Source organism: Olea europaea, chromosome 23, assembly GCF_002742605.1.
Source record: "Olea europaea var. sylvestris chromosome 23, O_europaea_v1, whole genome shotgun sequence".
NCBI lineage: Eukaryota > Viridiplantae > Streptophyta > Magnoliopsida > Lamiales > Oleaceae > Olea > Olea europaea.
Window position 1 is genome coordinate 6485619 of NC_036259.1, and position 24678 is coordinate 6510296.

Genomic DNA, 24678 nt, shown 5'->3' on the forward strand with positions numbered 1-24678 from the left:
ATGATTGTATTTATTTTCAGCCATCTGAATTCCGAATTTATTTTCTTCTAACACGTATACTAATTCTCATGCCGGAGATAAAACGGGGGAAAAGCCTCACCCTCACTTTTCAGGTTATACACGCCCGTCGAAGTAGCAAAAATGCCAAAAGCCACCAGGCAGATCAATGGGGCATTATTCTATCACCATTTTAGAGGGTATTATGTCATTTTCTATTAAAAAATGGTGAAAATGACATTTTTTGCAATGAAACGTTGAAATAAAGATGAAAATGCAAAAAAATGAAACCTTCAGATGTTTTCCATAAGAAATGTCAAACGTAGGAACTTTTTGTGCTATTAACCCAACAATTTTCTAAGGGACCACAGATTAGACTTTCACTAGATCAGCATAACAATAAATTATCGTGCATTGTTGTCCAATGAAATCGATAATTTTAATCCTGTTACTTATTTTTCAACTAAATAATATTTCTATCCATTCAACTAAAAATCTATATATTTTTCTTTGTTTAACCTATAATTATTATTATTATTATTTCTTCCTCTCTAAGAAAAAAAATCAATATGTAAATTAAAATTTTTATAAAATTTTTCACTTTTCTTTTTATTGGCTATTCTAATTTTTCTATAGACAAAGATCAATTTTTAACTAAAATTTTATACAAATAAATTAAATTTTAGTTCAATTTTTTATATATTAGTTGATTGATTAATTTAATAGTTTCTAAGGATTTGAATGTATTAATAGCATTGAACATTAGACATTTTTTTTATCAAAATATTAAAATGTTATAATTGTTTTCTATTTTTGAATTTAAGCAACTTGTATTTTTATATTTTTTATTGACGTGATAAATATAAATTTACGACTGTATGTTATGGATTCTATCGTCATGTAAGTAACGATTCAAACGGATATCAAATAAGTTAAATATAAGATTATTTATTTATTTATTAAATAGAAGTACATAAAAATCAAATGAATCCTATAAAAAATAATACAAAAATTAGTAAAAGTTGATTAAACTCTCATTTACTGAAACAAAATTTTTAAAAATCCAAATTGTAAATACCTTATAATTCCTTCACCCGTTAATATTGGTTTTGAGATATTTTCAGGCCCAACCAGCATTTTGTAGAAATAAAAATTAGTGTGATAATATTTTTTTGAAAAATGAGTGGTTGTAAAAGAAGAATTTTTTTTATTTACGTATAATATTATTTTATGAAAAATTACGTGATTAAAAATAAAAAAGAAAAAAATCAAATATCTATGAAGACAAGTTATTCATTAGGGTCTAGTAATAGTCCCAAATCCTTCCAGGCCTATCCAAGGGGTGATTTTGACTTAGAATCTGGAATCGTAAAAAAATCTCGAAAGCCCAAAAAATCTCCCATTAAAATGCTAAGTTCATTAGGAAACAGAATCCAATACTATTACAAGCTTCACCCTCTTATGCTCTTCTTGATTTGCTTGTCACTTGGGATCACAATTCTCATAATATTATATGGAAGCCCTGTTAGAATGATGCCATATTATAAAAAATTAGATGCTAATGTGTATAATTATCCATTTTCGAAGTTTAAGAATCTTGTAATGGTGGCGGGGCATTCCATTTATACGAGTAGTAGTTGTGAGAAGGTTGATAAGGAGGATTCATGGTTTTTGGAGTCATATCAGAGGCATCCAGGCCAAGCTGCTACTTTTGTTACACATATACGGAAAGGGGTGGAGATTGCAGCTAATGATGATGAGGCATTGCTCTTGTTTAGTGGGGGTGAGACGCGGAAGGATGCAGGTCCACGAAGCGAAGCACAGAGTTATTGGGTTGTTGCTGAGTCAAAAGGATGGTTTGGTGAGTGGCTTTCTTGTGTTTACTTTCTTGCTGAGATAATTAATTAGAAATGATCTATTAATATTGGAATGACTGGAAATGTTTGAACTTGAAGTATTCTGATGTTTGAAAATAGCAAGGTAGGAATATCTTGCCTACATGTGATGTTTTTGGATCTGTCTTGGCTATGCTAGTGACATTTCATTGACTGGAATAGTATTTTTTTTCTCTATCATTATTAGGATCAGAGCTTTCTGGAGTTTTTAGTGAAATTTTGTTTTAGATGTGAGCCTTGTGCATAGCTAGTAAAGAAGCTTCTGTTAGTTGATTAAACGTAATTTCCTTTTCATAATTGGAAGTTATGAGAAATAACGAAATCAAATCAGATTTATAAATGATATTGTGGTGATATTTTTCCGTCAATTAAATTTTTGACTGATACAGGCGATTTTACATTGTTAACACATCTTAACTTCTCGAAGTCCTTGCAGTTTAAGATTTATTGCGATCCTTCGTTCCACTTCTTTTTCTACTTCGTTCTCTGAATTTTTTTCTTGCCTTCTCGAAAGTTATGCAAATATGTGAACAAGCAGGAGTGGGATTGCTCAAATATGTTAATAAGCATTTCCCTGGTTGTTTGATGTAAAGCAGGTTTAATTCAGAACTATATACTACTGGCTGAGCAAAAAGATAGATGAAATCTGGCAACATATTTTTTATTTTAGAAATCACATTTTATCATTCTCTGACCAAAATGAATGTAAACTTTCATATGATATGTCCTCGTTTTGTAGCTAGCTCAAGTCAGCTGAGATTTCGAGGCTAGTGGTAGTGCTTTTTCTGGCACAATTTCAATTTTTTATAGTGGGGATAAACTTGATTATAATGATGATATTCTGTTTATTCGTCGCTGATGCTTTATATCTGTATTACTTAAATTCCCTAGGAGTATCTGTTACATATTTGATACCAGTAAATTATTTATCATGAGTACTTCATTCGTTTTGGACCTTTGTGTTAGAGACATCATGTCCACCTGAGGAATGGGATAAGATGTGTCATATGGGCATGTAATGTGAACCGAAAGAAACCAAGTAACCCGGCTTAACATGGTTATTGTTTGGGTAATTAGCACAAAACGTCCCTACCTTTCAAGTATATTGTGGAAAACGCCCCTACCTTTCATTTTTTGGCATTTTTGCCCTCATTTCAACATTTCTTTGCGCTGGATGTCCTTCTATTCCGTCAATTTTTCCGTTAATTAAAGGGTAATTGGCACAAAACGTCCCTACCTTTTAAGTCTATTGTGGAAAACGTCCCTACCTTTCATTTTTTGGCATTTTTGCCCTCATTTTGCCCTGGACGTCCTTCCGTCCATATTCCTTCAGTTTTTTGCCAAAAAGAGCCATTCACCATTTTGGCTCATTATAAATTGACTACCCATTTAATATGTCTTTCTAAAATTTTCCAGTGACACAAGATGACAGCAACAGTAGTTGTGGAATTGTGAAATATAATGTGTTCACGATATTTTTTCTTTATTTAACTTAATCATTTAAAGTATTTTCAGATTCATGTTGCTGCCACTGTTACTTATGGACTAAGTTGATGACGGGAAAAAGGGGTGAAGTGGGTGAGGACAATTTTACCCTTGTTTATGGAAAAAAAGAAGAAGGTATTTTTGTATTTAATTAACGGAAAAACTGACGGAATATAGATGGAAGGGCGTCCAGCGCAAAGAAATGTTGAAATGAGGGCAAAAATGCCAAAAAATGAAACGTAGGGACATTTTCCACAATAGACTTGAAAGGTAGGGACGTTTTGTGCCAATTATCTTTTAATTAATGGAAAAACTGACGGAATATGGACGGAAGGACGTCCAGCGCAAAGAAAGGTTGAAATGAGGGCAAAAATGCCAAAAAATGAAAGGTAGGGACGTTTTCCACAATAGACTTGAAAGGTAAGGACGTTTTGTGCCAATTACCCTTATTGTTTTGAAGTTTCTGTTTCATCACGATTATGGTTTCATAAAATGTATTCGATTATACCCTGTACCATATTATCTATTCACGTGGATACAATTAACTACGATGTAGACAGGGTTGAAATAATAAATTTCCTTTTGTGATGATGATGGGCATGGCCCATGGGGCTATCAAATGCAACTACAAGCGAAAGTTATATTCATTTAGGAAAAGATCTATCTTTTTAACAGTGAATTTATTTTTATTTTTATTTTTTTGGGAATGTATGATTAAAAAGTAGGAAATTTTTTTAAAATACGTGTAAATTATTTTATTGAAATAATATGTGATTGAAATGAATTAAAAAAGAAAAAAAAAAAAGAGTTTTCTGGAAATGATGATGCTATTTTAAGATCCATCAATATTTGGATTTACCGCTTTGAATGCACAACCAGAAGCCCTTCCAATTTGAACTGGCTGATTGTAAATAAGAAAAGAAAAGGGATGAACTTTCTCGATTTGTACAATGATTCATTTCATAAGTTTTGACACAGTTTCACATAGGTTGTCAACCTCATTCAACCCTCAACCTTTTTGTAGGCTCTGGAAGACATGGCCAGGGTCAGAGCTAATTGTAGTTACTTGGATCTAATGACTCTGGATTTTCATATCAATGAGTCAAATGGAGTGGCAAAAAATGATTCATGTATCCGACCCCATATTTGTTGGGAAATAGGCTTAATTTATTGTTGTTTGAGAACTTCTCAATTTAGTATCTATTTTAGTATCCAAATAATTTCCGTTGATGAGAACATCCTTATAGTTGGACTTTTATTATTGTTTCAGTATTTTAGTTGGACTTTTATTATTGTTTCAGTTGGACTTTTATTTAAGTTTACGTATTTTAATTAGGACTTAAATAATGGGCTTGGCCCTATATTTCTAGGTTTTCATTATTTAAACCTATCATTGGTTTGTAATTTCTCAGTTGATGAATTGATTAAGAATTATAAAGTTGGCTTGGCCGTTTTCTCTCCTCCTCCCTGCTTCTGCCTTCTTCTTCTCTTCTCCTCCCCCTTCCCTTCTTGTTATTTACTGATTTATTAATCTTCCTACATCAAATTGGTATCAGAGCTAACCCTGGACAGCAATTCACGCACCATCAATACCAAAACCCGTTGCTGCAGACAACATACTACCTTGCCGAACCCAGTTCTCGTTTCTGCAGCTCCAGAACCAATTGTAGCACCAATAGAATCAGCAACAAAACCCACGGGCAAGCTAAAGAAAAACTCAACAAACATTGAAAAATCTAAACCTGCCAAGTTATCACCATAAACCACCACGCCCGACATGGTCGTAGGGAAGGGAATCAGGCTCGGGACCGAGAGCGGGGGTATTACCGTCATGGTACACAATCTCCCCCTCGCCACGAGGAGCGCCTCTTTCGAAACATTAAGTTGGATGCCCCTACGTTTGACGGTTGTCTAGATCCTAGTGCCTTCAATCAATGGGTTAGAGATATGGATCGCTTCTTTGCATGGTATGGGGTCTCGGAAGATCGGAGGGTACAATTTGCCAGTTTGAAATTAACTGGCACTGCTCAACTCTTTTGGGAGAGTGTTGAAGACCTCCTTGAAAGGCGTCATGCTCCCCCTGTTGGGAGTTGGGATGAAATGAAGCGCCGCCTTCAAGAAAAATATTTACCCCAATCTTATAGGGGTAACTTGCTGGATCAATGGAACGCACTTATACAAGGCAATCGACCTATGACCGAATATGTTGCTCAGTTTGATGAGTTTCGAATGAAATGTCAGGTTGTTGAGGATGAAGTTATGACTTTGAGTAGGTTTAGGCAAGGTTTAAGAGACGAACTTAGGCGCGAGCTTGTCCTTAGGGGTGTCGCCACTCTCGACCACGCCTACTCTTTCGTTCGGGATTATAAATTAGTGACTAGAACACCATATAGAAATCGTAGTGACTCCCGCACTACAACCTCATCTGCATCCACGCCATCCCCTAAGTCTATTCTAGGTCCTCCTCCCTCTAATACTACCCCTGCATCGGATAGCAAAGGTAGAGGTTTTGAGGTCTCAAGGACATCCTCCCGTTTGCAATGCTTCAACTGTAAGGGTTTTGGTCACATTGCTTCTAAGTGCCCTAGTCGAGCCCTAGTTCTGGACGAACGTTAGGATATAGTCGTTGAACCACTAGAGGATCAGGTTTATGAGCCTAAATTAGAAGAGTTTGAAGACTTGGAGGACAGCGAGGATACCTTCTTAGGTTGTATTCAGGCTAATCCCATTATCCCACATACACCCAGGGTCGGTGTCGTCCGTTGCACCCTCACCCAACCTAAGGATGCCGACGATTGGCGCCGTCATGCCATCTTCCACACCTACATCAAGATTAATAACAAGGGCTGTAAAGTTATCGTGGATAGTGGCAGTTGTATTAATGCGGTTTCGAAGGCTACTATATCCCGTCTAGGGTTGAAGCAAGTTCCTCACCCCCAGCCTTATAGTGTCTCTTGGGTTGACACCTCCTGTATAGCTGTTAAGGAGCGTTGTTTGGTCCCTATCCAGTTCCTGGAGTATAAGGACCATATATGGTGTGACGTTATTTCGATGGACGTCGGGCACATCATCTTAGGACGACCTTGGCTATTTGACCTAGATGTAACCATATATGGTCGATCCAATTCCTGCTCCTTCGTGTTTAATGGAAAGAAGATTCACCTTAACCCACTATCCCCAAAGCCGGTTGGTTCACTAGAAGCGACGAAAAGCGTGGAACAAAAGGGGTTGCATATCATTAGTCCTACAGAGTTTGAGCGTACAATTGTTGGTGACTCAATTGTGTTCGCCTTAGTAGTCATGGAGGTTTCATCTAACTCCCCAAGCGAGGATACCGCGGAAGTCCAATCGATCCTTCAGGAGTTTCGAGATGTCTTTCCGGAAGACCTACCTGATCATCTACCTCCGCTAAGAGATATTCAACATGCCATAGATTTCGTCCCCGGCGCATCCCTTCCAAATTTGCCACATTATAGGATGAATCCTACCGAGCACGCTGAGCTCCAAAGGCAAGTGAATGACCTTCTCAACAAAGGATTCATTCGTGAGAGTTTAAGCCCATGTGCTGTCCCCGCCCTATTGACGCCCAAAAAGGATGGATCTTGGAGAATGTGTGTGGATAGTCGCACTATCAATAGGATCACGGTGAAGTATCGTTTTTCCATTCCCGGGCTTGATGATATGTTGGATATGATGGTTGGCGCGACAATCTTTTCAAAGATCGATCTAAAGAGTGGGTACCATCAAATTAGAATTCGCCCAGGGGATGAGTGGAAGACCGCGTTTAAGACGAAAGATGGCCTTTATGAATGGCTGGTCATGCCTTTTGGGCTAAGTAATGCGCCGAGTACCTTCATGCGGGTAATGACACACTCTTCGGCCGTTCATGGGGAAATTTCTCGTTGTCTACTTTGATGATATCCTCATCTATAGTAAAACTAAGGAGCAACACCGTGACCACCTCAAACAAGTTTGCTCTACCCTTCGCGAGACTAACCTGTATGCTAATGTCAAGAAATGTTCCTTTTTCATCGATAACGTAGTTTTTCTGGGGTTCATTGTCTCGTCGACAGGGGTGTCGGCTGACCCTACTAAGATTCAGGCGATAATTGACTGGCCTGAGCCTAAGGCCATTCATGATGTCAGGAGCTTTCACGGCTTAGCTACGTTTTACCGCCGTTTTATTAAAGGATTTAGCACTATTATGGCGCCTATCACGGAGTGCATGAAGAAAGGAGAGTTTCATTGGACACGAGGGGCAGCGAAGACCTTTAAGTTAGTCAAGGAGCGAATGACAGAAGCTCCTGTCATGCGTCTTCCCGATTTTTCCAAAGTCTTTGAAGTTGAATGTGACGCTTCTGGGGTAGGTATAGGCGAAGTCTTAAGTCAGGATCGTCACCCTGTCGCCTATTTCAGCGAAAAGTTAAATGAGGCCAAACGACGATATTCAACGTATGATAAGGAACTGCATGCGGTGGTCCAGGCTTTGCGCTATTGGCGCCACTACTTGTTGCCTCAAGAATTTGTCCTTTATTCGGACCACGAAGCCCTCCGTTACCTCAACTCTCAGAAGAGGTTAAGTTCTAGGCATGGACGTTGGGTTGAATATTTGCAGGCCTATTCATTTGTTTTAAAACACAAGAAGGGCGTGGAGAACCAAGCAGCTGACGCGTTAAGTCGTCGTGTTTCCCTTTTGTCGATCATGAGTGTCAAAGTCATTGGTTTTGAAAGGCTTAAGGAGGATTACGAGGCATGCCCAGATTTTAAGGATATCTTTCTCGATTTACAAGGAGGACAATCAAACAGCACAGATGACTTTCGACTTGAGCAGGATTATCTCTTTCGAACCAATAAATTGTGCATCCCTCGAATTTCAGTGCGAGATTTTATAGTGTGAAAAGTTCACGCAGGAGGGTTAGCCGGTCACTTTGGACGTGATAAGACCATTGAGGAGGTTGAACGCCAATTCTATTGGCCTAGTTTAAAGAGAGATGTGGCTAAAATTGTTAGTACATGTAACACTTGTCAATTGGCCAAACAGAAGAAGCAGAACACAGGCCTATACACTCCTCTCCCCGTCCCCAATTGTCCTTGGCAAGACGTTAGTATGGATTTTGTGCTAGGACTGCCACGCACCCTAAAGAAGCATGATTCTATTTTCGTGGTTGTCGATCGTTTCTCGAAAATGGCTCACTTTATCCCCTGTAGCAAAATATCGGATGCGTCCAAGGTTGCCATGTTATTCTTTAATGAGATTGTCAAACTGTATGGACTTCCCAAAACCATCGTGTCCGATAGGGACGCTCGCTTCACTAGCCATTTTTGGAGGACTTTGTGGCATAAGATGAGCACCAAATTAAAATTTTCTACAGCCTACCACCCTCAAACTGACGGTCAGACCGAAGTTGTTAATCGGAGTCTTGGTAACTTATTACGTTGTATGGTCCGGGAGAACCTTCGAAATTGGGATTTAATCCTTCTTGTCGCTCAAATCGCGTATAATAGCTCCGTAAATCGTTCATTGGGTATGAGTCCATTTGAAGCCGTTCACGGATACAAGCCTAGGAAACCATTAGATCTCATCCCTATGTTCCCACAGGCTAGAGTGTCAGTATCAGCCGAAACATTTGTACAACACCTTCGTGATTTGCACATTGAGATCAATAAACAACTTGAAGCCAGTAATGCAAATTATAAACTACAAGCAGATTTATATAAACGACATATTGAGTTTAATGTTAGGGATTACGTTATGGTTCGCATTAGGCCAGAGCGGCGTCTACATGGACCCGCCTCCAAATTGCAGGCTCGTAGTGCTGGTCCTTTTAAAATTTTAAAGCAAGTTGGTCCAAATGCATATATTGTTAACATTCCATCCCACATTGGTTACCACCATACTTTCAATGTTGAAGACCTTGTAGCTTATAAAGGCTATTTCATTCCCTCAGATGATCCCCTGTTACCTCCTTTTGTGGACCTTGATCCTAATTCTTTGGCCCCTTCTAACCCACTACCACCTCTCACAGCACACACAGATAAAATTGATGCTATTTTAGATGAAGAAACTGTGTTCACTAATGATGGAGAGGTTCAGCGCTTCCTTGTTCGTTGGGTTGGTCGCCCAGATTCTGATTGTGCATGGATCTCCAGGGAGACACTACAGCATTTGGATCCTGATTTGTTAGAGCTTTATCGGAGTCAGTAGGATCTTCCTTGGCCCAGATCGCCTCCCGTTCACCCGAGGGGAGTTGATGAGGACACCAGGTTCAGACCGCCACTGACACATTTCTACAGACGCCGGAAGAAACTTGCCCAACCACTCAGCTTATGGTTGGGAGATTGACGGGAATCTACGGTGATATATCCACTCGACAGGGTCGAGTTTTCTCCCACCTCGGGAGAATTGATGAGGACATCCTTATAGTTGGACTTTTATTATTGTTTCAGTATTTTAGTTGGACTTTTATTATTGTTTCAGTTGGACTTTTATTTAAGTTTACGTATTTTAATTAGGACTTAAATAATGGGCTTGGCCCTATATTTCTAGGTTTTCATTATTTAAACCTATCATTGGTTTGTAATTTCTCAGTTGATGAATTGATTAAGAATTATAAAGTTGGCTTGGCCGTTTTCTCTCCTCCTCCCCGCTTCTGCCTTCTTCTTCTCTTCTCCTCCCCCTTCCCTTCTTGTTATTTACTGATTTATTAATCTCCCTAAATCATCCGTCCTCGGTGTTTTTGCTATCTTTTTTCTCATTCATAAACTCAAAATAATGCAATGAACAGAATGCATTCAAATACTGCATCTCAAAAAGTTACACTAACTGTGAACTTTCACTAGTCAATCCTGCTCATTGTACATGGTTATGTAATTAAATTAGTTAACTTTCTGCAATATAAGTTTCTTGTTGCTTTGATTTTATAATGCATGAAATGGTGAAATATTATGAAAATTGGAGCTTCATTTGTAACTTGAGTTATTATTAAGGTCTTTAAGAGATTAATGAAAAGACAGTGATGCAGAAACCTCTGATAAAGTAAAAAAAGTGCCTGATCATTATTTGCTATCTAGAGGAAAATGACCATCTGAACTTTGATTTTGTCCATTTATTTCGGCTACTTGTTTAGTTCCAGTTTTGCCATAAAACTTTGGTTGTTTATTATGATAAACAATATAACGAGATAACTAACAGAATTGTTGATTTAATATTCATATTCAAATTCAAATATCTGCCATATGTGCTTATAATAATCACTTATCAATTTTTCCTTTGGCTTGGTGAACTCTGTACAGGCAAGCAAGACAGTGTGAGATCAAGAGCACTCACAGAAGAACATGCAAGAGACAGCTTTGAGAATCTTCTCTTCAGTGTGTGCCGGTTCCGGGAGCTTACTGGCACATATCCACAAAATATAACTGTAAGACCAAGTTTTTTTAATACATTTTTGCTGCTCTACAATGGTTAAATGACACGGTTTATTTTGACTAATACTTAATTACTTATTCAATACTTATTAAACATACTATATGTGCATGAGTTGAAGACTCCTTTGTAGCATTTTGACCTATAAGTGAAATTTAGGACTCCGATATCAACGTCATTCGATAGTTGATAAAATACATTTGATTCCGATTTTGTGCCTGGAAGTATGTAGGAGACTGATTCTATGCCTGGTGCCTTAATGTTTCAGTCTTCCATTGAGCCCTTTAGGCACCTACTCACTGATAACAGTACTTGCTAGTTACATAACATCAGCATCCATTGCCTTTCATGCCACTTCATTATTATTGTGTCAATTTATATCCGTTCCTAGATGTCAATACTCGTTTTTCTCTCACGTATTATCAAAAACAGATACACTTGACGGCCATCATCCAATTTCCGTTAAGCATAAGGGTAGGTGTGCGTGTGTGTGCGCGCGTGCGCACTCGCATATGTAACTTAGGGGATTTAACGTTAATTCGATTTTAAGTTAAAAATATATAAACAAAAAATGATCGGTCGTATGTTTTCCCAAATTGTGCTGGATTCATAGTTACATTACTTGTAGCTTTCTTGTTTTTAGAGAAAGCGGATTGTCAAATCAGATGACTGTCTTTTTACCCGACCCTTTTTTTTTGGGGAATTAAATTCAGGTTGTGGGTTACGATTTTAAGGAGGAGAGATTTGTTCGTCTGCACCGATCGGCAATTGGATTTCCCGAGGCAAGCTTCTCTTATTCAGGCACACCTTCTTCCCAAAATTCAAGGGAAGCAGCTTTAAAAGGCGAAGCATTGGTAAGGGCTCAATTTCAAGATGATCCTTATGGTTGTTTAGGTTCACTACGTCGTAAAAAGCTCGGTCGTGATCCTTTTCATCGGTCGATACCTTATCCTAATGGATGTCCTGAAATAGAAGGATTGTTCAGATATTGTGGGACTGCTCCATACCCAGGCTACCTTCCATGGGCTTAAAAATATTGTTCTCTTCAGAAACAAGAACTCTGGTAAGAATCAAATTGATTGGACATCACTTGACAGTAAATTAAGATCCTACTGTTCAGTCTCGTCTCGTCCATGTCCACTGCTGTACCTAACATGCCTCTATCCTTGTAATTATTATAGAAAATAATAAAATGGAATACCAAGTCTGCTAGTGTAGAGAAATCTCAACTCTTCAGAGACTTTCATTTTTTTTGGACGATTAAAATCTAACCAAATTCTTGAAATGGCATTGAAAGTTAAAGACAAATCTGGCACTAAATTTATAACAAAAGGTTTTCAAGTTAACTGCACTTCAATGCTATCTTTATTTTGTGAATGCTTAACTAACGACTATTCGGTCCTCAATTTAATGTCTAACTTGATATTAATAAGTTGTAAATTTGAGGATATGGGTTTTTAACTGGATCGGAGAACAATTCTCATCTTAAAGTTGAATCACTGATTCATTACTTCGAAAATCAGGAATTAGAGCATAAACACCATCTGTTAGAGGCTATTACGGGATGGACGGATCTGCTGATAAGTTGTAATTTAGGATAGTTCGCTGGTGATTTCTGGGCTTTATTCCGAAAGGATTCCTACTTTCACGTGGGGATTAATTGCTTTCCACTTAAATAACAACTCTTAAAATTATGGGGCTTTATTTGAAGATACATGTGATTTAGCTTAGAATGTTACTGGAGAGAAAGTGTTGCCCAACGTAGTCCTATCATGTTAAAGGCATTTTGATCACTTTCAAGTGTTAAAATTCATCGAAGAGGGCATCAAAACTGAGTGTATTCCCAACATTGAAGAAAAGGGCAATCTGCCTAATTTCTGAAATCTTCAAGTTATTGAAAGAGAGGGTGCTAACTTGCCCTCTACTGAATTTAGCAACATCATGAGTTACACCATGAACAATTGTCGAAACTGACATTTCCAGCAAATCTTAAAAAATATGGAAAAATGTTATTTTCTGCGTGTGAAGGGGCTGCAGTATAACCATTTCAAAAAGAAGAAATAATTGTAAATTTACAGTTACAGAGCTATAACAATATCAGGCACTATCATAGTGGAAAAAAATACATCTTTTTGGTGTTCGTGCTGCAACTTTTTCTATTCTCTTCTCCAGTTCTTCGAATTTTTGTTCAACAATTTCAAACGGTGTCTATGGAGAACGAGGCAACTATGACGACCATCAAACTCATGAGTCAAGACCTTGTTTGGTTGGATAGGTTTGATGGAACAAACATCACTCAGTGGCAAGATGCATTGAAGTTCTTTCTAATGGCACTGAAGATCTTCTACATTCTTAATCAGGATTTGGCACCACTACCAGAACCAATAGATGGAGATTCGGATGTTGTAAAGAGTAAAAGACAAAAATGCAAAGAAGATGAATTAATCTGTAGAGGTCACATTCACAACGCACTTTCAGATTGATTATACGATCTCTACACCAATATCACTTTGACAAAAGTGATTTTGGATACACTGAAAATAAATACAAAGTTGAGGAGGAAGGTATAAAGAAATTTCTAAAATTGATGTATTTCGAATTTAAATTTCTTGAGAACATTTTCCTACTTATCCAAGTGCATGAATTGTTAGTGCTTGTCAACAAATTGAAGGTGGTTAAAAAAGAAATTTCAAAAAAGTGGGAGCAATAATTGCGAAACTCTGGAGGACTTGGAAACGATGTCGAAAGAAGATTCTTCATAGTTTTGAAAATTATTTTTTCAAACATATTTAGAAACATTTTCGAGTTGAAGAAAAATTGAGGGCAAGAGAGAAGAATGAAAACTCTTATGAAGGCATTTCAAAGGTCAATATTTTGGAAAAGATCGAACCCTTCAACAAATCAAACAAGGAAATCTTCTAACCAGGACTACAAAAAGTTCAAGATGAAATCCAAGGAATATTGTTTTGTGTGTGAAAAATTTAGATATTATGCTAAAGATTGTCGGCATCAAACAAAATAAGACAAAAGGGGCATCAAACAAAATAAGACAAAAGGCAAACTGAACTCCATTGATAAAGATAACATTGTGTTTATCGTGAACGAAATCAATATTATCAAGGACAAAGTTCTTGTTTGTGATATGTTATATGTGCAATTATCCATGTATCATATGATAAGTCACTCCTCAAGACTTGTATAGAGAGCAAGAAATATAAATGGATAATGAAGGACACTTCAAAAGTAGTTGGGAAAAGAAGTGTGGATATCTTCTTCGTCCTAAATACTAAAGCAAATGTTTTTTTTTTTCCCAATAAAATTATGTAATTTACTATCCGATGGACAATGTTTTAAGCTTACATGGATACTTACATCATCATCTCATAATATTACGTGTCTCATGGACCCACCTTTCTGCTCTTCCTCAAACTTTGACAAGTTCAAACATTCATACCATCACTAATTCGGCCAAAAGCCTCAAAGAATCAATATTTATACACTAGAAGACAATAATTAAATACATATTTAATATTTTAATTTAATTTTTTTTGCATTTATTTACTCTCATGTTTCATTGACTGACAATAGTTAAATAGTCACCATATGACTTTTCTTTGAGAAGAAATGTATTTGTATCACCATTAAAACCACCCCCTCAATCCCTTCCTCTCTTCTTGGAAACCATTGATCAATCATCTCCGCCATGGACATGTTGGATATCTCGGCCGGCCGATCACCTAGACGAGAGCTCCAAGGGCCTAGACCGACACCTCTAAAAGTACGTAAAGATTCTCACAAGATCAGAAAACCGCCTGCGCCACCACAAGCTTCTCAACCTCGAGCGCCACCCCGGCCACCGGTTGTTATATATACAGTCTCTCCCAAGATAATTCATGCAAACCCTAATGAATTCATGTCTTTAGTACAACGTCTAACTGGCCCAGATTCGACTTGTTCTTCGTCTATGATCACTTCTTCATCGTCTTCTTCTTCTTGGGCTTTTCAAGATAATAGTGGTGCAATATCTCCCGCTGCACGTTTTGCTTCCATTGAGAAAACCAAATCCCCTGAAGGGAGGAAATTGCAGCAAGATTTTGACATGGGGATGATTGATGGAATAGAGATAAACGCCGAGTTTGAGAGGCCGTCCGGCCAGTTTCCGGGTATTTTATCGCCTAACCCGGCTTCTCTTCCACCTATCCCACCAAATTTGTTCTCTCCACCATCTGATCCCAATCCATTAGGGTTTTTCCATGATCTCAGCCCCGTTCTATACAGTAACAGGAATCATTTAGACTGTAGTTTAATGCCTAGTCCTTCAACTTTTGTTTCACCTCATATTCCTTCTCCAAATACTCTAGACCTTTTCAATGTCTTATTTGACATTTAAACCTACACGTCTCGTTGGAACATAATATTTTAACTTTTTTGTTCTTCCTTGGTACTGTCGTGTTCTATTCCATCGTCCCAACAAGAGATGCCATATAGAGAAAATCAGGGATATTACCATTGTTTATCCCAACAAAATATCATTAGCGACGCTGACTCATAACAGCGTTACAGCAGAGAGGGAGTGCTGAATTAAAGTTTTATTTCTCTTTCGATGAGATGCAAGTAGGGACTTCTCAGTAGGGTGTGTGTGTGCTTTTTTTTTTTTTTTTTATATCTAAATAACTCCACCAATTGGTAAGTCAAATTAGATTTCTAAAAAATCTATGTCCTCAATAACAACTGGAGTTAGATTTTAACTAGATTCTAAAAAATTCACAAACTCAGCAACAACTCTAGCAAGATTTGTAGCATGGCTTGATCAACAGTGATTGATTGATTCATATTAAATTTTCAAAAATCTACTGTCACACTTATAACTCTAGTAAAAGTTTTAATTGGGATGAAGACTATTCATTATTGGATAACATGATTGCACTATTTGATGTGACTTAGCTTAAATAGAAATCATGCTATAGGCACATGTATTGAGTCCTATCACATCTCTTTCCAAAAAATAAAAATGGTGAGGATTTAGAGATTGGAGATATGTATGGTTGACTTTGGTTCCTCACCTAACATGGCAAGTCTTTTAAGCTTTCAACATTTGCAAGTCTTGTCTCAGCCTACAACAGCAGCCTTATCGAAGGTTGCATTCAGCTGATTATTACACTTATTTAGCATTTTTGGCATAGTTATTATTAGATCATAAATTAATGATCCTACGAAATGTTGGTAAAAGTAAAAGTAAAAGTAAAAGTTGTGAGTTGTATAGCATATGTGGATAAAAATAAAGTATGATAAACTTATAAGTAATTATAAACCTTGCCAAACATGCACTTAATTTACATACAAAATTATTGAAAAAGGGGCAACATTTCACTGGAAGTCACTCAACTTTAGAGTTGTTTTACGTTAGCGAATTTGTTTGCTCTGACATAGTCACCTAGCTTTTATTTGTGTTTCGATTTGACCAATTATGGTACCTGCAATTAAATCTAAAATGCATCTTGCGTATCAAATTCAATTCGTTTCAACACATATAATGGAAGATTTTAGAGATGACTACTATCAACAGTTGGAATTGAGGCGATTTTTTTTTTTTTTTTTTTTTTTTTTTTTTTTTTTTTCCATCCTCTTCTATTTTATTTGAAATTAATTTTTGTGGGCCTCATGATGCTTTCGTTTGGCTAAAATATGTTTTTCTCTCTGTGGTAGGTACAATTTTTTTGTCATGTAGCTCTTGGATTGAAATTTGCAACCCAAATTATAAGCTACTAATTTATAGCTTTTTTCCCCATTCGTTTTGTTTGTTATGTAATTAATTCTTTAGATGTTTACTTGGTCAATTTGCTATTATTGGAAATAGTGTTTGAAATCCATATATTTGTCGTCCTTCGGCTTAAGGTTTTGGGAAATGGCATGTGTACAAGAGTTTTGCACAGATGTTCTTCAGGTTAGACACATGGGGGTAGACCTCATGTGAATATTTTATTGTAATAGACCCCATTGTTGTGAGTATTCTGTAAAACATTTGTAATTTTTTTTTCTGTAAATGTAGCATTATTCTAAGGTTTTTTTGGAGTTCAGGTTGCGAAGCAGTGGTCGAAGTTGGATTAGGCTCTCATGGTGAAAATTTTCATGGCTTGGCATCGCTCATTTGTCGGTTCCACTTAATCATTATTACCTATTGAAAGGTTGAAATTACAGTTGTTAATGGATGATCGGAGTCGGGTTTTGGTTGATCGAGAATTTTATTTATCGATTTGGGTCATGCTACTAATCCAAAAATATCCTATCGATTTAGACTCTCATGGAAAAAAAATTCCCTGGCATGGACCCAATAGGTCTAGTCAGGCCATATCAAGTCAAATCATATATCTAATGATCTTTTATTAAAACCTTTAATAAATTTCCCAAAAATATCAAGCTTTATTATTTTTGGAAGTCGATGGGCTCAAACAATCGAAAAAACTAGGCATGGACAGCTATTTTGTTGAATTAAACAGTCCACAAGGCTCAAGAGTTCTCTTGAATTGGCCCCGACATGGCTAATCTAAGCTTCCTTGATCATCAACTTTATCCCTAAATTATTTTAGACAATTTTTCTATTTAAATAAACAAGTTAATGATGGGTGTATTCAATTGATTTTGGACTCTCAACAGTATTGGTGTATCAATTGATGTATATTCAATTAATTTTTTTTTAAAATCTCGATAAATTATGGAATATTCAAGTAATTTTTAAAAACTCTTACAAAAGTCTCTAGAATATTAATTTTTAAGTAGAAAGTAAAAATTTAAAATCTCAAAATCTATCTTTCTTTCACTTGAGAGACTTTCACAAAAGACCTTTTTTGTTCTAATATGTATTTTTTTTCTTTTCAACATTTTTTTCCCATCTTTCCTTCTATGATCCTTACTTTCATGATTAAAAATTAATTATTTCGTCTCTCTTCTACTAATTATATTCCCCCCCATTTTTTCTTCCTTTTCTTAAAAAAGATTACTTTTTAGTTAAATTTTGAACATATTATCTGATTTTTTACTTTTTAAATGTCTAATGTACTAATAATATTGAATACTAAATATGTTTTTACTTGTTTTATCCAAGAGAGAGGGGTGTGGGATTGAACCTCTACCTCCTATTTGGAAACTTCCCACTAATTAGACCCAAATGAATTTTATTTTTAAATGAAATTATGAAAGTATTCGAAAGTCAAATGAATTAAACAAAAATCTGTAAGAGTTTTAGGGGGTATATTCAATTGAGACTTTTAATTATTTTTAGGGATTTAAAAAGTTTAAGAGTATTCAATGTGGACTTTTTGAGATTCTCTAAAAGTATTAGGGCCTGTTCTCTTTGTTGTTTTCTGACCATTTTCAGTTTTTAATTTTTGAAAACACTGAAAATACGTTTACTTACCTATTTTCATAAATGAATTTTCGAAAACGCGAAAAAAATTACAAAGAAAACGCAAAATGGGCTTTTAGTCGTTTTGGGTGTTTTTAGTAAAAATCAAGTCAAAACTTCAAAATGCAGAAAACGCGGTATTTTCACAAATAGTAGGATAGCTCAATTGGTTGAGTTTCGAATTTTCTTAAGGTCACGAGTTCAATTCCATTTCACCGCAATTTAATACAAAGGAATTTTCTTTTTATATGAACAGTACAAGAAATTTCAATTAAATTTCGCGTTTTTTTCTATCAATAGCTGGATAGCTCAGTTGGTAGAGTCAAGGATTTTGAGATGATCACGAATTCAATTCCACCAGCCTACTTTCAATACAAAGGATTTTTTTTATTTTATTATTTTTAATGCACAATATAAAAATCTTTCAAATAAATTGGTAGGTGGCTGAGATTCAAACTCTGGTCACCAACATGGAGTTTTAATGTCTTAACCACTATGACAACCACTTTTGCTTTGTTGTATAAGTAAATAAACTATATATATGTTGAATGATTGCTTTTACAATTTTTCAAAACTAGAAAGTAAACGCGTTTTTTAATTTTTTATTTTTGAAAACAATTTTTCAAATGACAAAAAAAACGTATTTTCAACAATCTTAAAATGGACACTTAAAATACAAAATACAAAATGAATTCAAAACTCAAAACTAAAATCTAAAACACAAAGATAACAACCCCTTAGTGTTTTCAATTGAGACTTTTAAAATCTCCAGGATACTAACTTTTAAGCGAAAAGTACTAAATTAAAATCTCAAAATTTGTCTCTCATTAATCACAAGTTTTTGGGATATTTTTATAAAAATAAAAAAAAAAAGAGAGAAAGAAATTAATATTTTTTTTATATTTGTTTTTCATTTTTTCTTCTACAAACATTAAGTTATGAATAAAATTTATTTTTTTCTATTATTATATTTATTTCTATTTTTCTATTTTTTCCTCTTTTTGTTTATCTCTATTTTCTTGAAGAAAAATTAAATTAGATTATTGTAACTTTGTTTTTCAGTTTTGTCATTCATTTTGTGAAAAATATCTATTTTTAATTAAATTATAAAATTTTGTATAGGCAAATTTATAATTAAATTTAAATATATTGATTTTATTTATTTATTCTTTAAAGGTATAGTATATTAATAATACCGAATATTAAATTTATTTTTTGTTGATTATTATCTATTTAATTAAGGTCTTAAATTTTTATTCTTTTAAATTTTATTTTCAATTATATGGGAAGAGGAAGGGGACTTGTAGGAACCAACATCTCGTATGTGAGAATTTCACGCTATTGTATTAGATCCACATGAATTTTATTTCAAATGAAAGTCTTTTGAATACTACAAAAGTCCATAAAAATTTTAAAATGAAAGTTTATAAAAATTTACGAAAGACTTTCACTAATTTCATAAAATATATATAAAAAAAATCCACAAAATCCATGGACACTAAAAAAAAAAGGTCCATCAAAGTTTTCAAAAATCTCAATTGAATACACTCCCCTAAGTTTCATTGAAAAAATAATAAAGTTTTCGAAATTTGCTATCAAATAATTGTCAAAAGACATTTTTTGACTAAAAAAAATAAAATAAAATTCGAAAAATATATTAAAAGCCCTATACAGTGAAACAACTTGGCAAAAAGGAAAAAAATAAAAACAAAATTCGACCAAAAAGGAAATCCAGCTTATGATATGTCAAACATCTATTTAGGGTTCTAAAGTGAATTGCAAAACGATTAGTACTAAACGCCTATCCATTTGTGCTTCCCCATTTCTTTAAGATGTGGGACCAATTATGTGGGAAAAACAATTAATCAAATGCTAAAAATGAAGGGAAATTTTTCATTTCATGTAACTAAAGGCATAGAAAGTAGTAAATGTTAAAGCAAACGGTTGGTGTTGGTGGGCATGATTTGAACTAGTTAACTTATCAACAAGATTTTAAAATACTAAATGGAACTTTCAATCTACCTAATACTTGTGACTATAATTGTAATAAATTTAAACATGACTAAAAAGTAGGCATATTGGTTGTTATGGATAAATTTTTTACGTCTTTTAAATATGAATTCAATAAGTTGAGACTATTTTTCTTAATAAGGTTGAAATTTCTAAGATTAATTTTTAAGAATATGGTACCAACTTAGAAAAACTCTAACGAGCAATGCAAATTTGCCTAAACTCGGGTGAGTAGTTGAATTTCAAGATTTGTGTTCTTAAATGAACAATCATCTTGATGAGAGATGTTAAGTCTAAATATCATGCCATTTTAATATGAAAACAATAATCAATATGAGACTTCGGATAATTTTTATTAACAATGTTAACAGTTTTATATTGAACCCAAAACTCAATAGAAAGATGCTTTCTTAAAATTCAGAAATTTGATTTGAAAAATTAACGAAATTGGGATGAATTGTGTTTTCACTTGTACAAATCATTTGACTATTCTTTGTTTACTAAAACAAAATTTATAGATTTTCACGAGAAGCACGGGCAACATCCTCTATAAAAGTTTTCAAATGTCAAATTATTATTAGGAAATTAAAAAAAAAAGTTTCTAATGTACATTTAGAAATAGAAAATAATAAAAAACACTATTCCAATTCAGTCATCAATAAATTCGCCTATACATTTTCCATGTTCAAGATAATACAAATACGATTTAAATCACATGTAATTAATCAAGGAAAATGATAGTTTGTCAGGATCATTTGCACAGACCTTGGCCAGACTATCTCTCAAACAAGAGGGCTCACACCCATTTTTTAAGGATAAAAAAAATGCTCACCCTCTCATAATCTGATCAGAGTTTGTGTAAATGATCCTGACAGACTAGCATATCCCATCAATCAAATACAGAAAAAAACGCACGAAGCATGTAAACAAGATTAATGAAAATTGGCACATGGACTAGGATCAGGCCATGTCACCTGAAAAAGATAATTATTTATTTAAATTCACTATAACCTTTCATATTTGGGGAATGAGTTCAAATGATCACCCCTCAATATCTTTTTGTTGCAAAGGCTTTTGACCCAATTCTTCAAAATGAAATTAAATTTAAATATTTGAAATTGTAAAAATACTATTTTTACCTTTCCTTGTAAAACCAAATTTTAAGAGTTATTTCTTACATTGAATGTCATCTCCCTTTCATGTCAAATCCTCCATTCTCAATTCAAAATAACCCAGGACTCCATTAGTTCTTCCATCTTTTTTTCTCTACTAACAATGATAATCTCTCATTCTTCCTGATGTCCACACTACACAATCGGAATCCCTAAGTTTAGTCTCCAAGCCTGTGTTTGTACTCTTTAGGCTTCAGTATGTTCAAAATTTAATCTTTGGTTTAGAATTTGTAATTTTTTTTTATTTAAAATTTTGCAGATTTTTATGGGGTTGGAAAGTGTAGATTTTCATAATATAGTTTACAAATGCATTGAGTCCAGGAAAATTTCTGCTATTTGTAATTTCTTGGTATATATTTTTCAATATGAATGTTTACTGAAATTATCAAGCAACTTGGAATTTAAAGATTTTTCAATGAATTCAAAAATTATATTCTCATTCATCCTTCATTTGTGGCTAATAATGGGTCTAATTGAGACTTTGTTGATTTGAATTTGTGCAGCCGACGATTGTAGAGGGTTTTGAAGTGAATGAAGATGGTAGGCTGGGTCCGACTGCACATCTGATTAATTTTTAATCTAGTTAATCTCTATCTTTCCTTTGTTTTCTTATGATTCTATTTGTATTTAATCTGTCTGGATTCTTTAAATTTTTATTTTTTTATTGACTAGATTTATTAGGTTTCTGCGTATTCGTATGTAAATTTGGTGTTTATTAGGTCAAAATTCACATCCACTGATTATGTTTAAACCCATCAGCAGCGAATGAAAGGGTAACATTCATCTAGTTGATTAAAGAATCAAGATTCTTGGGAATATGCTTTGATTGTTGTGAAAAAAAATTAATGTCCATCTCTTAGACTGGGTCATTCAACTTCTACTAAAAGAAAGGACATAAATGTTTAATTCTGTGAACTAATCTTGTACAATAGTTGTTGTATTATGAACTGATCCAGGATGCTCTTTGTTGCGCAGTTGATGCTTGTAAAGTAGAGACATTAGCAAAATTTTTATGTAAAGTAAAGTGACTCATAGACTGAGATTGAACAATGGGGTCCAACAAGTGGCATGTTGATTTGCTAGATACTCTAAATGTAGAGACAGTTCAGACAATTTTCACTCATATATATCCCTATTCCCATCAACATTTAAGGCATGTTGTTATTACCGTCTTCGTGGGCTACTTATTTTTCATATGATCGAACAATATACACACTCTTATTCAGAAGTTAGACAGTAATGTTAAATGGTGGTCTATGTATGCTTGTTTACTCGTGTTCTTCTATTTTTTTCTTCTCCATTTATAGGGAAAACAATCAACATAAATTATTCAAATTTCAGTCGTTGGTGGGTTTAATTTTCTTCTAACAAGCACTATTTCTATAAGGTTGACTACCTCACATTTGTTAGTACTATATTATTTTAGCATTGAGAATTAATATAACTGCACAACTATTTTGTAGATTTACTGCGGGTTATTCACTTTGAAGTACATAAAATTTTTGAAAGCACAGATGGATGTAAACGCAATTCGCTTGGATTATGTCCCAATATGATGAAAGAAATTGACTGCAGAGTTGTTGGCATAGGACTTCGACCCTTTTTGATATTTTTATTAATGCTTTGACACAACTCTGTAGTTACTTTGTTCTATTTTGATGTTGTATAACTATGACAATTAAGGATAATGAATGTAATTAAAATTTATATATTTTCTGGCCTTCATAAGTTTCAAGTTTGAGATCATACATCTGCAAGGTGCTTAATAATTTTGAAGACCAACAAAAGAAATATTTAGATCGTTACGTCAAAATGTAAGTACTTCTTTGCATAACGATATAGACTTCATTTTCATGACACAAAACGATATTGATGTTGTTCCACTAAAAATGCACTCATTCATATAACGACACTGAAATTGTTCATGTGACACAAAACTATATTTCTATCGTTCTAGTACAAAAATGCCCACATTTATATAACGACTTAGAAATTGTTCTTAAAACACAAAACAATGATGATGTCATTTCAGTACGAAAATTACATTGATTAATAAAATGATATTAAAATAATTTCTAAGACACAAAAGATTGATTTAATGATTTTAATAATGACACACAAGTCATTAAAGACTAATAAAACAAAAAAGAAATTGTTTTGCTAACAAGCTTACACCATTTGCACGACGTATGTATTGTGTGTGCTCATCTAAGGGACAATTTGCTCTCTGATAATGAACAACTCAAATGTGTTGGCATAGGCCAACGTGCACACTGGATCATTGCTAAAATGATATTGTAGTCATTTCTTTTACCATGTGACGACTTTGATATCGTTATGTATCAAACTCATGAAATAACATAGTGACATTCATATCGGTTCAGTTCAATATTTACGACATTGATATCGTTCTAATTCAAATAATGACTACAATGACATTAACGATATTGATATCGTTATGTATCAAACCCACAAAATAACATAATGATATCCAAGTCGTTTCAGTATAATTTTGACAATATTGATAACATCCAAATTTCCTTTAATATGTAACGATAGTTATGTATCAAAGCCACGAAATAACATAATGACATTTATGTTGTTTTGGTATAAATATGACGATATTGGGATCATTCTAGTCTAAAACATAACCACAACCACATAAATATCAATTCCTTTTACATAAAACGACAATTATATCGTTCTTACTCAAAATAACAATTATCTTTTTAGCAGTATCAATATCATTGTAGGTATGTTTCAAACGATATTAATACCATTGACGATCAAATCATTGTTTTTAGTCAATGATATTTACATAGTATGAGATATAACTACAATGATATTGATATCGTTTCTTTTCATAAATAATGACAGTTATATTGTTCTAGCTTAAAATGTCGATTTGATCTTCCATGTCAACCCAGCATACCTCCGACATATATAGGACGACTGCTTGAGGTATTCAAACGGGTTGATAACACTCGAATAACTTAAGGAGCGAATAGATATATTTTCTAACCATCGAATAAGTTTGAAGGTGGTAAACAACTTTGGGGACATCTAATGTTAATGATACTTTCTTTTGAGTGGAATTGAACCCACATAATGACCATTTTTGTTTGTCCTAGGCATGTCAATTGGTTGTGAATAGCCAAATCGGCATTTTGAGTTAGGACGATATAACCATCGTTTTTAATGAAAGGAAATCACATCAATATCGTTGTAGTTAGGTTTCATACTAGAATGACTTTAATATCGAAATAGTTAGAACAATTTTAACATCGTTATGTT

General features: G+C 34.4%; 2 protein-coding genes and 1 long non-coding RNA gene across 3 annotated transcripts; all 3 read left to right on the forward strand.

Annotated features, from left to right (window-relative positions):
• The first annotated feature begins 1275 nt into the window (after positions 1 to 1275).
• Positions 1276 to 12036, forward strand: LOC111372217 (uncharacterized protein C57A10.07-like). The gene is made up of 3 exons (XM_022994442.1): positions 1276 to 1858; positions 10671 to 10795; positions 11514 to 12036. Exons 1-3 carry the CDS (start codon positions 1276 to 1278, stop codon positions 11829 to 11831), a joined length of 1026 nt encoding a protein of 341 aa, XP_022850210.1. The 3' UTR covers positions 11832 to 12036.
• A 2378-nt stretch (positions 12037 to 14414) lies between these two features.
• Positions 14415 to 15446, forward strand: LOC111371890 (nuclear speckle RNA-binding protein B-like). Its single transcript, XM_022994044.1, has one exon. The coding sequence runs from the start codon at positions 14504 to 14506 to the stop codon at positions 15188 to 15190; it is 687 nt and encodes a 228-aa protein (XP_022849812.1). The 5' UTR covers positions 14415 to 14503; the 3' UTR covers positions 15191 to 15446.
• Positions 15447 to 21401: 5955 nt separating this feature from the next.
• On the forward strand, positions 21402 to 22975 carry LOC111371891. Its single transcript, XR_002698666.1, has 3 exons — positions 21402 to 21580; positions 21888 to 21924; positions 22848 to 22975. It is a non-coding gene; the product is annotated as an uncharacterized LOC111371891 (long non-coding RNA).
• Positions 22976 to 24678: the final 1703 nt, after the last annotated feature.